Source organism: Trachypithecus francoisi, unplaced genomic scaffold (genome assembly GCF_009764315.1).
Source record: "Trachypithecus francoisi isolate TF-2019V2 unplaced genomic scaffold, Tfra_2.0 Lachesis_group8, whole genome shotgun sequence".
In the NCBI taxonomy this organism is placed as follows: domain Eukaryota; kingdom Metazoa; phylum Chordata; class Mammalia; order Primates; family Cercopithecidae; genus Trachypithecus; species Trachypithecus francoisi.
The window spans coordinates 47,089,938-47,104,165 of record NW_022681473.1 but is presented as its reverse complement, the minus strand read 5'-3'; the positions used below and the strand labels follow the sequence as shown (position 1 = coordinate 47,104,165).

General features: G+C 40.4%; 1 protein-coding gene across 4 annotated transcripts in view; it reads right to left on the bottom strand.

The window, feature by feature from the left end:
- SERGEF (secretion regulating guanine nucleotide exchange factor) overlaps window positions 1–14,228 on the bottom strand; it is a 234,558-nt gene that overhangs the window by 206,201 nt on the left and 14,129 nt on the right. For all 4 annotated transcript variants that reach the window (XR_004436276.1, XM_033208197.1, XM_033208198.1 and 1 more), the window contains exons 6-8: window positions 10,722–10,835; window positions 6,921–6,983; window positions 2,612–2,770 (exon numbers count right to left, since the gene is read on the bottom strand). Coding sequence is in view for 3 of the 4 variants with exons in the window: in XM_033208197.1 (XP_033064088.1) it covers window positions 2,612–2,770; window positions 6,921–6,983; window positions 10,722–10,835 (336 nt within the window). In the remaining variant the exon portion in view is untranslated. The remainder of the gene's footprint in view (window positions 1–2,611; window positions 2,771–6,920; window positions 6,984–10,721; window positions 10,836–14,228) is intronic.

Here is a 14,228-nt window from a genome sequence, read left to right as displayed (position 1 = left end):
CCTGGCCTCTACCCATTAGACGCCAATAGTGTCTGTGCATAAACTCTTTTTTAATCAATATCACACAACTAATGCTTCCCAGAATGAGACTGAGAGCAGCCTCTGTGCTGATGTGGCCTGCAAGTTCATTCCAGGAACAATTCACCACTGGAGCTTGTGAAAACAACTAGAGTCAAATAACTCCTGTTCCACTAATGAGCTGCTCCTGACCCTGTGAGGAAATCTTATTCCCATTAATGTGAGCACTGAGTCTGATTAAATAGAAGCCCTGGGTGTTTCTTCTCAATGACACTGGGCCAGAGCACAGGCCTCCACTGCTGTAGAAGGAACACAAAATTGGTGAATCAAATAAATGCAAACTCTCACTTACCCAAAATTCAGTACAAAAACCAGGACATTCAAACCTCCCAGGTTTAACCATTCTGGACTTAGGATAAAGGAGAAAGTGGCAATGTACAAAAACAAGCAATCTGAATTAACAAGCTAATTAAATAGCTGAAACGTTACCAAAAAATCATGCTCTTGAAAGGAGGCAGAAACTTGAAGCTGAGCTCCAGAGGAGCTGGGGTGACTCAGACAGTGTCAGAGACATGGGTTCCAATCTCCCACCCCAAGGGCTGGGCTGCTGGCCCAGATGTGGGAATTGTCTCAGTTATAATGCTTCACAGCTAAAATCAAAGAAGCAACATCTTTATGTCTTTCATTAGTCAACTACCTAACTAGTTAAAGGGTTTACTGACAGACTCAACCAAATTCACCACCATTTGGTAGTAAGTGTATTTTAATGTACTGCAACTCTTGGAAGACTGACTAACCATGAAACGCCTACCTGTGAACACCCAATCACTCAAGACGACTGCTAATTTCTAAGCGATCTTTGCACTTTGTACTTAGCTCTACTATTGCACATCTCATACTGGAATGTAGTAAAATTTTATCATAGGTCTATCACCCCTAATGGACAGTGGACTCGTTAAGGGCGAGACTTACATCTAGTACAAGGCACAGTACATAAAAAGACCCTCACCATTTGTACGATGGATGGATGATAAAGTTTTCCATCTCTAAATTCTTAGACTTACACCTATCTACATATATTCTAGTGGGAAGATATGGCCAATGTCTTTTCTCCTCCATTTCCCCAAGGCTTAACACATTGCTCAATAGGTGCCTAATAAACATTAACCTACTTGGTTGGACACCAGAATCCAAAAAGACAAACAAGCTTTCTCTTCGTGAACATCTAAGTCCCAGGAAAGAGGTCAGAAATCCTAGCTATCTACCCTGCCTTGTATGCATTTGTGTATGTGAAGTCTCTTTTAACTATAAAGAGTTTGATGCAGGAAAATGAGTACATTCTCTGATAGGCAGTGGAGACACAGAAGTGAGCAAGACTAATCTGGTGGCTTCCTTCACAGAGCTTATTATCTGAAACAAAAGAGAGATACCAACAATTACACACACACAACACCCAGCTACCATGTTCAGTGAGTCTCTTTAGGAAAAGGTTCTGTAGATAAGCCCAATCTTCAAGCAATCTGAATCTCTTTGAGGAAAGTGATGACCGTCCTCGTAATGAATGACACACTTTCCTTAGAGCATCCTCTAAAGCGGTAAAATATGGAAAGTCATTATACATCTTTGTTATTCAGGCCACTGTTTCAAAATGATCATGAAATGTTTTAAAAGACCAATTAAAAGCATCATAGATATGACTGCTCATAAGTCTACATTTGTGTATAGAAATGTGTAGTATGTGTGACTTACCAAGGATAGCTGAAGCTGACCTGAAAACCTGCAAAAGCCAGAAACTCCTGAAAATAAGAATCACTAGGTATTTGGGAGTCTAGAGATGTGTGTGTAGCTAGCAAGCAGGACAGGAGTAGGCAAGGGGACTCCTGAGAACCCCTGAAGCTCAGAATACTTTGACACGATAACAGATCTTGGGAATTACAAATTGGCTGGGGAACTCTGTGAAAATCAACAGGCAGGGGCAAGAACATGAAGGCCAGGAAAGCAGAACCACCCTAAGGAAAAGATGAGAAACAAATGAAGATTCAGGAAAAGATAAAGATGCCAAAAGCTGTATGGGACGATGTGAGAACATTTGAGGGAATATATGAGATGTCTGAACCAATACACATCGTTTACTACGGTCAACACAAAAGTTTAAATCAGAATACCACGCCAGCTACGAATCAAAATAGTGCGCCTACCTGAATCTTGAGATATTTATCTTTCACTTAACATTTTCTGATGCTTTTAATTTAGACTTAGAAATGCAAATAGCTATGACAAAGTAAGGACTTCCCAACAAGCTGGGCAAATTTTGGGGTGATGCTTGCTGCAGTGGATCCCTTCTCAAAACCTCATGGGCTCTTAGGACCGGAAGGAGTTAACTTAACCCAGGCTTATCCTTTTGGGTAGAAACCTGTGACACTGAGAGGAAAAGCCACATATCTGGCTGATGGCAGAACTAGACCCCAGTATCCCCATCTCTGATCTTTAAGCTTTCATCAATGAAAAGCCTTAACCCCAAGCACTCATAGCTGCTTAGACAGCTGTCCCCCAGCTGCTCTTACCAACCATAAGTTCTCTGCTACTGTCTCACCTGTCTGAGCAAGCAGGTGTGTCCACCCACTCCAGACGGCAGTGACCTTTTCATTCTGGAAACAATGTGCTTCTATTTTCTGGGGCACAGGAAGGAAAGCAGCCTCAGTAGCCAGTTGCCCATGCTTGTTGCTTCCCCAAACATACACCTCTCCTGCATCTTAAACAAACAGAAGGGGAACAAAAGAGGTGAGGGAATATTAGTCCAAAATGATGGAAAATAACAGAAGTCTAAAAAATAAGTGGTTAAAAGAAGTCATTTTATACTTACATTACAATGTTGAGTGGAGTCAAGCAGGATACAAAATTTGTGTACAGTGTAACAACATATTACAAGATTTTTTAAAATTCTACCCATAAAAAACAAGCCCAAATGTTCTTAGTAGTTTAAGGGGAAAAAAATGTGGTTTTCCTCTTCATTTTTTCATTCAACAAATATTTATTCAACATCTACCACGTGCATGAGACATGTTTCTCTATTTTCTACGTTTTTAAAATATATGCCTATACTACCTTTTGTATGAAAAAAAAATGCTTTAACTTTCAAAATAACAGGTTAAAAGATACATTATTTAAGCTTAAATTTTTTAAACATAAGATTATTTCACTGCATGCCCTGTCCAGCAGAAAATATAATGCTATAGAATTGCATTTGGATAGCACTTCAGCTTGTTTTAACCTCACAATCATCCTGTGATACAAGCAGGAAAGTGACTGACTGACATTGTGATTTAACAGAAAGAGAGCAAATTCAGAGTCAAGTGACTCTAGCTTCTATTCCTGGATCCGCTAACTAGCTATTGACCTTGGACAAATCACTTCCTCTCTAAGACTTAGTTTCACCAGCTGAAAATTGGAAGGGAAGGCTGTTGGTGTAGAAGGGCACACAATATGACCGATGACACTAGTAACAAGAATGACTGGCGGGTGACTATGGCAAGCCAGGGAGTACGTGCCTGTCTAAAAGGCATTCACATTCAAAAATATTTTGTAAATGAAAGCCATACAAAATGAGGCCATGGGCTATAATTTAGCCTATGGCTTGTCAGTTTGTGACTCCTCAGCTTTTCCAACCCTTATAATCTAAGGATTTACAACTGTACTATCCAATACAGTAGTTCACCACCTACATGTGGCTATCAAACACTTGAGATGTTGCTAGTCCAAACTGAGATACATTGTAAGTGAAATGCTACTCTCTCACACAATGGACTGCAAAGACTTAGTGCAAACAAGAGTGGGGCTCATTATAATTTCATATGGGTTACATGTTGAAATAATATTTTGGATATACTGGGTTAAGTAGATATATTATTAAAATTAATCCCACTTGTTTCTTTTTATTTTTTGAAATTGTGGCTCATATTATATTTCTATTAACACTGTTCTAGAACATAAATTAATCAAGGCTGGAACATATTAAATTACTTTTCAGGGATCACATGGCTAATAAGGAGTCAAATAGGGACTAGAAGTCAGGTCTTCTGCCTTCACTGCATTTTGTAGCTTCCCAATAAAACTTTATAGTATTGCCTACCCTAGGGCAGTCTGGTATATTCCAAAAAACTGATGGAAAGTCAAACAGTATCATTAAAGGGCATTAGACTAAGGTTCAGAAGTCTCCAGTTCAAGTTCCATCTGCTACCCAATCACTGTTTGACACTGGGCACATCGCTTCACATTCTAGGTCTGTTTCCTCAACTCTAAGATGAGGGACTGTAAATCACTGAAACCTTTTTGTCACTCGGGTGACCCTGCAACATTGACATTCTGCAGTTTTGTGAAGTGAATCTGGTGTATTACATTCCCAGAGAGAGGTCAATCTCCTGGACTTCGTCAGGGTATGCAAAGTATGAAGACCTCTTACAAGATAGCAAAGAAGCCCCCTCGGCAAAGTATCAATCCATTAAGTGGACTGGTGAGCTACAAAGAAGACACTGATGACGAAGCCTGTGTAAACAACTTCACTTATCTTAGTAGCTCTAAACCATCTTTTTGAAAGTCAAACTGTCTTCCAGATGAGGATCATTATGCTGTTGCCTCAACAGGTAAAACTAAATTCTGCTGCAATGCCAAATAGTTATATAATCTACAACCACTCCAGAGAAAATATCTAAAGAGCATTGAACAAAATCCAATGTGTAACAGCTTGAACTACATGAAGAAAGAGAGGGCTATCAATCTTTCTTTTTTTTAATTTTTGACACAGAGTCTTGCTCTGTCACCCAGGCTGGAGTACAGTGGTACGATCTTGGCTCACTGCAACCTCCGTCACCCGGGTTCACGCGATTCTCCTATCTCAGCCTCCCAAGTAGCTGGGATTACAGGCACATGCCACTATGTTCAGCTAATTTTGAATTTTTTAGTAGAGATGGGGTTTCACCATGTTGGCCAGGCTGGTCTTGAACTCCTGACCTCAAGTATTCCACATGCCTCAGCCTCCAAAGTGCTGGGATTGCAGGTGTAAGCCACAGTGCCCAGCAGGGCTATTAATCTCCACAATCTTTAGCTCATTTTCAAAATATCAAAAATCACTTCACTTTGTGACTATACTAAAAATTACTAAATTGTATACTTGAAATGAAATGTAAATTCTTTAATTGTATACTTCAAAAGAAATTTAATTTATTATATATAAATTACATCTTAATAAAAATATTCAACATTTCTATATAAATAACACCATAATAAATGTGCCCTACATATGAAATACTAAATTTACTACCAACAAGATTTTTAAGAAGTTGAGGTTGACAAACAATTAGACAAGCTCTAGGTTTACATACCATCAGTCATTTCAGATTAATCAGAACAAAACAGAAACACCTCATAGTCTACTTTTATTCTCAGAAAAGAATGCCTTCTCCATCCCTCATTGACTGTGGGGCACGAACACATCACTTCTCACCCTAGGGTCTCCAGTCCTTCCTCTGTAAAAGGAAGGGAGGAACTAGATACCCAGTGGAGTCCCTTATAGTTGGCATTCATTTCAACTCAACACTTTTAACAAATAGTAATATACAAATCTACCTGATGTGAGACATAAGTTAAAAGTAGGTGCTTTTTTTATTAGATGTTTGTTTTAAATTCATTAAACAACAAATTATCTGCAGCTCAGAATTTGCAAAGCATTTAAACTCTCATATTAGGGCTCCTGTGCTCTTGAAATAACTTCTCAGCTGGGCTGCATTGCAAATTTGATGTCGAAGAATGCATACCACCATTAATTTACATGTATTATGGACTCACCTGAATTTCCACATAAAACACTAAGTATGGAAGTCCCTCCTCTTTGCTTAAAAAATAGAATACATTCAACTCTGTGAGAGGTCTTACCAAACAAAATACTATAAATCTCTCAGATGTATAGTCTCCAGTCTACCAGCAGGGGTCAGGGCAATGTGAGCCAAAGAGAAGGGATTACTGTCACTTTCAAGAAAATGCTGCATTGCCTTGGAAGGAAAAGTCACTAGACAGTTTATACTGTATTGGCTCGGTGTTTCAAATGGAAGGATGAATGTGCAGCCAGAGAGAGAGATATAGTGTAGAATAAAAAAACAGTTAAGATAGAAAAACAGATAGATCAAAGAGATGAAGTAGATAAATTAGAGAAATATATAACAATATAAAATATTCACAAAACTATATATCTAGAGTTAGATATATAGATACATAGATTAGATATTAAAATACAAAGGTTAAAGATAAATAAAACAGATATATAGGTAAACAGAGTAGGTAGATAGACGGAGATTGATAAATGGATTAGAAAGATACAGATGGATAAAACAGGTTACTTTAGTATACACACGTAGAGAGCTTAGACAGTTGTAACACACACCAAAACAGATTAGATGGATAAGACAGCAGCTTCTGCCCTCCTAATCGTAGGCATATGAGAAAACTACAAAGAATAATTATATAATACACTGTGTTATCCATATATGTTACATATAAATATACTGTTGATTATATGATTTGACAACCACCATTACCCTGAGAGGAAGACATTATTATCTTTATTGTGTAGTTAAGGAAGCAAACTCAGACGAAATGGAAGTGAGCCTATGGTTGCTATTCATGATTTATATGTATTATATTTAATTCTCTAACTATCCACAAAGTCGTTTATAGACAAGAAGACGGTCTCAGAAACGAAAAGTAATTTGCCTAAGAGCATACCAGCGGTAGCATCAGAATTCTAGCTCCAAAGTCTATGACATTCCCTCTGTATTTCAATATCACCACTTCAGGCAGTCACATAGAGAATCCTGGATGGCATGTTAAACCGTGAAAGAGCTGGTACCCACCTGTTAATGAAGCTGAGTGGTCTGAGCCAGCAAGTACACACATTGCTTTAGAATTCTCTAGACCTACAAAAGAAAAAATTTTCTTCTGAATTACATTTATAACAGAAAGAACTGGGCAGAGAGCGGACATTCAGTCAGCACCACCCGGGCGTGGGAGACACTCAGCCAGTGCAGGCAGGCCTGAGTCAGCAGCACTGGCCAAGAAGATGGCTGGCATTGTAGGGAGCCCGGTAACACACCAGGAGATTGAACAATCAAGTAAATATATTCAGGATAAAGGAGCCAGATTCATCACCATCAAAAAGGGGAGGAAAGGTATAGATATGAAAAGGGGAAAGGCTAGAATCAACCATGTAATATTGGATAGTAATTGGAAAAATCAGCGTAAATTCATGATTTCTAGTAGAGACAGATAAATAGACATAGGTGTGTGTATGTAAAAATGTGTGTGCGTGTGTGTGTGTGTGTGTGTGTGTGGTGTGTGTGTGTGTCTGTTCCTAACTCCAGAGGTTGAGTGGGTCTAGAAGCAATGACATCTCATACATTCAGCTGCCATCATATGCAGGCACTTAAATAACCCCAAGCCTCCTAAGAACACACAGTCAGAATCAGATTCTGAACTGGGCTTCTTTCTCCAAATTCAGCATTTTTCCTTCCTTAATTACACTGCTAAAAGTGGAGCTAGTCTGTGATGACATGCAGTCTAACATGCAGATAGATGCAGACTTATTCTGTAACTTTTTTTTTTCTGACACTTCTTTTTAATTAATAACTGTTGTAATGAAATGGTCCTCACACCTTCAAGTGTCCTCTGGAATGATACAGGACAAAGCAGATGTTTTCACCCACATTCACCAGAGAGGAAGTACTGGGCCCCTAGTGGCCAGGTGAGGAGGGGACAGCCAGGGTTCCAGCTCCCCCGAACCTTTGGCAATGAGGTGAGTAGTGGAGGATGAAAAGTGAAAGACTTTGAGGACTGGAAGTTGATGATCCATTCTTTTTTTTTTTTTTTTTATACTTTAAGTTCTAGGGTACATGTGCATAACGTGCAGGTTTGTTACATATGTATACTTGTGCCATGTTGGTGTGCTGCACCCATCAACTCGTCAGCACCCATCAATTCGTCATTTATATCAGGTATAACTCCCAATGCAATCCCTCCACCCGCCCCCCTCCCCATGATAGACCCCGATGTGTGATGTTCCCCTTCCCGAGTCCAGGTGATCTCATTGTTCAGTTCCCACCTATGAGTGAGAACACGCGGTGTTTGGTTTTCTCTTCTTGTGATAGTTTGCTAAGAATGATGGTTTCCAGCTGCATCCATGTCCCTACAAAGGACACAAATTCATCCTTTTTTATGGCTGCATAGTATTCCATGGTGTATATGTGCCACATTTTCTTAATCCAGTCTGTCACAGATGGACATGTGGGTTGATTCCAAGTCTTTGCTATTGTGAATAGTGCCGCAATAAACATACGTGTGCATGTGTCTATATAGCAGCATGATTTATAATCCTTTGGGTATATACCCAGTAGTGGGATGGCTGGGTCATATGGTACATTCTAATGTCTCATCAGAGAATTCCCCCAAACCAACTCTGAATGTAAGCTGTGCCCCACCCAAACAGATGCCAAACAGGTTGTTTAAATGAAATAAAATAAAAAACAGGCCGGGCGCGGTGGCTCAAGCCTGTAATCCCAGCACTTTGGGAGGCCGAGACGGGCGGATCATGAGGTCAGGAGATCGAGACCATCCCGGCTAACCTGGTGAAACCCCGTCTCTACTAAAAAATACAAAAAACTAGCCGGGCGACGTGGCGGGCGCCTGTAGTCCCAGCTACTCGGGAGGCTGAGGCAGGAGAATGGCGTAAACCCGGGAGACGGAGCTTGCAGTGAGCTGAGATCCGGCCACTGCACTCCAGCCTGGGCGACAGAGCAAGACTCCGTCTCAAAAAAAAAAAAAATAAAATAAAAAACATTTTTTCCCTCTAATAACAGGTCCTGTGCTAAAATATAGAGCAAAATGACCCACAGTTTCCATCCTTTAAAAGTTCATAATCTTTAGCATATGAGAAAACATACAGACAATTCATAATAATACAATATATTGTGCTATCTATGCATGTGAAGCTAATGCAGTGAATGCTAGAAAAGAAAAGGTCTTTACTGAGAAAGGTGTATCTGAGCTAGGCCTAGAAAAATTCTTAGAATTTTTCCCAGCGGGAACACAAAGGAAAAGCTTTTCAGGCAGAGGTAACAGTTTGCCCATAAGCACAGAGAAATGAGAAGGCAGGATATGCCTGGGGAGAAGTAAATACCTTGATGAAGAAAACAAAAATGTTTGAGAAGTCTAAGTTTACATTATACATGTTTCTAATGTCATGTGAAGTGGACTACCTGTCCCACATCCAGTGCTCCTTCTCCTTTCTAAGAGTACCCTCCCCAGCTCAACCCATGGGTTTCAGGGAAGCTAAGTCCACCTCTAGCTGAAAGAGAATATCTCTAGGACTTAGAAAAATCAGAATGATCTCAACACCCAATTACATCACTCCCACTGCAACCCATCCTTCCCTATTTTTCCCCCACCCCTTCCCACCACCCTCAAAAATCCCTGATTTATTCCAGGCAACAGGAAAAGTAGCTACAAGTCTACTATGCAAGTTTTTCCTACAGACAAGCCTCGGTAAACTGGGTCACAAAATAAAAGAGTGAGAAAACAGAAAAGGGAGAAGAGGAGGAAATGGAGACATGGTACAGTATACAGAGGGAGAAAGGCCCACAAGGAGAGCAGGGAGAAAGAACGAGAGAGAGAGACGGGGAAGAAGGGTAGGGGGAAGAAAAGGAAGGAGAAAATACAGACCAAATGACCAACAGACCTATGGGCAGAACACGTTACTTACTCCTCGTATTTTCGCATAGAAAGATTTCCCTGTGGTAACACTCCTGGCCCCTCTGTCTACATCCTCACTCACTCCTGCTTCCTTTTTGGGAGAAGGAACTGGCCATGCAAGGCACGGTCCTCCTGGGCTCCCTCTTTGGGGTGTGCCTGCCTGCAGAGACAGTACGTCCTCAGGTCCTCTTGGTCAGGCGTTAAGTTTAGCAGGACCAACTCTATACAGCTACCACAGTGCTTGGTGGGTAAATTCAATCTGAGATTCAGAATTAGAGGCTCACTATGACTATACATTGTCTTCAAACCCCTAATCATGTCTTCCAATCTAGCTTTTTTTTTTTTTTTTTCTTTTGAGGCGGAGTCTCGCTCTGTCGCCCGGACTGGAGTGCAGTGGCCAGATCTCAGCTCACTGCAAGCTCCGCCTCCCGGGTTTACGCCATTCTCCTGCCTCAGCCTCCCGAGTAGCTGGGACTACAGGCGCCCACCACCTCGCCCAGCTAGTTTTTGTATTTTTAGTAGAGACGGGGTTTCACCGTGTTAGCCAGGATGGTCTCGATCTCCTGACCTCGTGATCCACCCGTCTCGGCCTCCCAAAGTGCTGGGATTACAGGCTTGAGCCACCGCGCCCGGCCCCAATCTAGCTTTTAACAGTCCTAGAGTTACCATTTCAATCTCCACCTACCTGACTTGCATCTATGCCTCAATGGGTTCCAAACTCTGGCAGCAAAGAGAGTTGCTTCTACTGGGCTGACAAAAACTGCCAGCAAGACTAACAGACCAACTAATAGAGAAAGTTAGAGAGACCAAGAAATAACAAAATCAAAAATCCATTTAATCCTTTTCTGCATGTTTATGTCTCTACTTCCTGGCAAAGAACAAATATAGGACTAAAGAAAGAAGCATCTTACCTGTCACTCTGCTTGGTTCCTTTGCTGTGAAAAACAATGGAAGAGTCTGCCCAGGGCACAACCGTCGTCCACATGATGCCAAACCAGTCCCCCACTGGAACACGATGCCACTCGCTTCCCAACAGAATGGAAGAGAAAGCAGAGAAGATGCACATCAGGATAAGACTAGATTGCTCTTTGAAACTCACTGCTATGAGAAATTCCCAGTTTTCTCAATTAATACGAGTGTTATGGAGAAGATCAATTGCTTCAAGAGGTCCTGCAACTGGTCCAGGGATTACCACCAAGCCAATCACAAATTCAGTCTTCAGGGCAGACTAAGACCATCAAAGTAAATTCCAATACCACATAACTTCCTACAAAAAGTTCCGGGACACTCCTCCAGAGTCAAATTAGTGGAATGACACCTTATTCATGATTAACCTGAAAAGACAACTCAGACCCGAGACAAAGCAGAAAAGAACCTTGAAGATCATCAAGTCCGTTCCTCACATTTAGTAGATGAGAAAACTGAGGCCCTGAAGAAAGGATGTGATTTGTCTGCCCACGCAGGAAGGTAACAGCAGAGAAAATGCCAGGACTCAGTTCTTCTAACACCTAATGTAGTGCCCTTTCCACGACACCAAGATGAATTCAAAGATTCCTAGTTGCCAAGTAAATACATACTTATGGCTGCAAGATAGCTTCTTAATAGCCATGATTTCAGTGGAATGGCCTTTTACTTTCATGCCCACTGAATCTAATTCATGTACCTATGTTCTGAACCTCATACAAAGGCAAAGATGAAATTCTAGATATTTGGTCTACAGACAGGTGTGTGCAACTAGGATCCATCACCCAACAGCAACATTAAAGTTCTGCTCCTTTGGGAGTATCCTATAAACAGCAGTCCTTTTTTAGGCTGTAAATAGACAAGGCTGTTTTGTGAAAAATAAGCTATGACCACTGAACACAATGTGAGCAAAGCACAGTGTTGAAACAAAAACTTACGATCTCTTCAACAAATTGACTACAAGAGGAAAAAAAAAGAGGAAAAACTTTACAGATTATAAGAGACTTCAAATCGCTGACAGGAGATTAATATCCAGAATATATAAAGAACTCCTAAAACTCAACAACCAAAAGAAACAACTCAATTAAAAAATGGGCAAAGATGTAATCCCAGGACTTTGGGAGGCTGAAATGGGAGGACTGTTTGAGCCCAGGAGTTTGAGAAGAGCCTGGGCAATATAGTGAGATCTCATTTCTACAAAACAATTTAAAAATTAGCCAAGCATGGTGGCGAACACCTGCAGTCCCAGCTGCCTGGAAAGCTAAAGTGGGAAGATCACTTGTGCCTGGGAGGTGGAGGCTGCAGTGAGCCAAGATCACGCCACTGCACTCTATCCTGGGCAACAGAGTAAGATGCTGTCTCAAAAAAAAAGCAGGGAAGGAGGGTGCAGTGCAAAGAATTTGAATAGACATTTCTCCAAGAAGATACACACATGTCCAGTAAAAACATGAAAAGATGCTCAACATTGCTAACCATTAGGAAAATGAAAAGAGATACCACCTCACACACATTTTGATGCTACCATTTTTAAAAAAACAGAAAATAACAAGTGTTGGTGAGTTTTTGGAAAAATTGGAACCTCGTGCACTCCTGGTGGAAACAAAATGGTACAACTTCTGTGGAAAATAGTATGGTAGTTCCTCAGAAAATTAAAAATAGAATTACCATATGAACTGATAATTTTACTTCGAGTATATACCCAAAAGAATTGAAAGGAGGATCTTGAAGAGATATTTGTACACCCACGTTCATATCAGCATTATTCATAATAGCTAAAACATGGAAACAACTCAAATGTCCGTTGACAGATAAATGGTAAACAAAATGTGATATATCCATACAATGGAATATTATCCACTTTAAAAAGGACCTAAATGCTGATATATCCTACTCCATGGATGAACCTTGAGCACATCATGCTAAGTGAAATACGCCAGTCACAAAAAAGACAAATACTGTATGATTCCACTTAGATGAGGGACTTACAGTAGTCAAAACTACAGAGACAGCAAGTAGAATAGTGATTGCCACAGGCCAGTGGAATGGGGAGTGGGGAGTTATTGTTTAATGGGTATAGAGTTTCAATTTTGCAAGATGAAAAGAGTTCTGGAAATGGATGGTGGTGATGATTGCATAATGATATGAATGTACTTAATATACTTAAAAATGATTAAGATAATAAACTATATACTATGTATATTTTACCATTATAAAAAATTAAGAAAAAAATAATTTTTTAAAAAAAGAAAGACTTGTAATACATATCAACCAATTACAATATGTAGACCTCATTCAGGCTGGGCACAGAGGCTCACACATTGTAATCCCAACACTTTGGGAGGAGAAGGCAGGAAGATCGTCAGAGGCTGGGAGTTCAAGACGAGTCTGGGCAACATACCAAGACTCATCTCTACAAGAATAAAAATGTAAAAATTAGCGGAGTGTGGTGGCACACATCTGTAGTCCCAGCTACTTGGAAGGCTGAACCAAGAGGACTGCTTGAGTCCAGAAATTTGAGGTCACAGTGAACCATGAACACACCACTGCACCCCAGCCTGGATAAGACAGGGGGACCCTATCTTAAAAATACATATATATGCATGTGTGCGTGTGTCTAATAGGACTGGTGTCCTTACGAGAAGAGGAAGAGACATCAGAGATCTCTCCCTCTCCACAGGCACACCAAAAAAGGCCATGCAAGAACCAAGTAAGAAAGTGGTCACCTACAGACCAGGGGAAAAAAAAAAAAAAAAAACTCACAAGAAACCAATCCTGACAACACAATAATCTTAAGACTTTTAGCCTCCAGAATGATGAGAAAATAAATGTCTGTTCTTTAAGCCTCCCAGTTTGTGGTATTTCGTTATGGCAGCCCTAGCAGATTAGTACTGTGGTACATCCATACCAACAAATACTACTCAGCCATGAAAAGGAATGAATTACTGATATACACAACTTGGATGAACGTCTAGGGAATTATGTTGAGTGAAAAAAGCCAACCTCAAAAGGTTATATACTGTATGATACCATTCATATAACATTTTTGAAATGACAGTATCATAGAGGTGGAGAACAGAAGAGTGCTTAGCCTAGGGCTAAGAAGTGGTTATAGGCAGGTAGAAATGGGTATGGCTATAGAAGGGCAACAGGAAGGATCCCTGTGGTAACGGAACTGTTCTATGTCTTGATTGTATCAATGTTAACATCCTCATTATGTTATTGTACTATAGCTTTGCAAGATACCATTAGGGGAAACTGGGAGAAGAATACACGAGGTCTGTTTTATTTTTGCAGCTGCATGTGCATCTGCAATTATCTCAAAATAAAAAGTTGAATTTTTTTTGAAGTATAATCAATGCTAAGCTCAGGACTATCAGCACAGTCCTGCATTGAGCTCTTCCTCACCTCCTCTCTCCTTCCTCCACTCCACAACTGGACTCACGAAGCACTTGAGC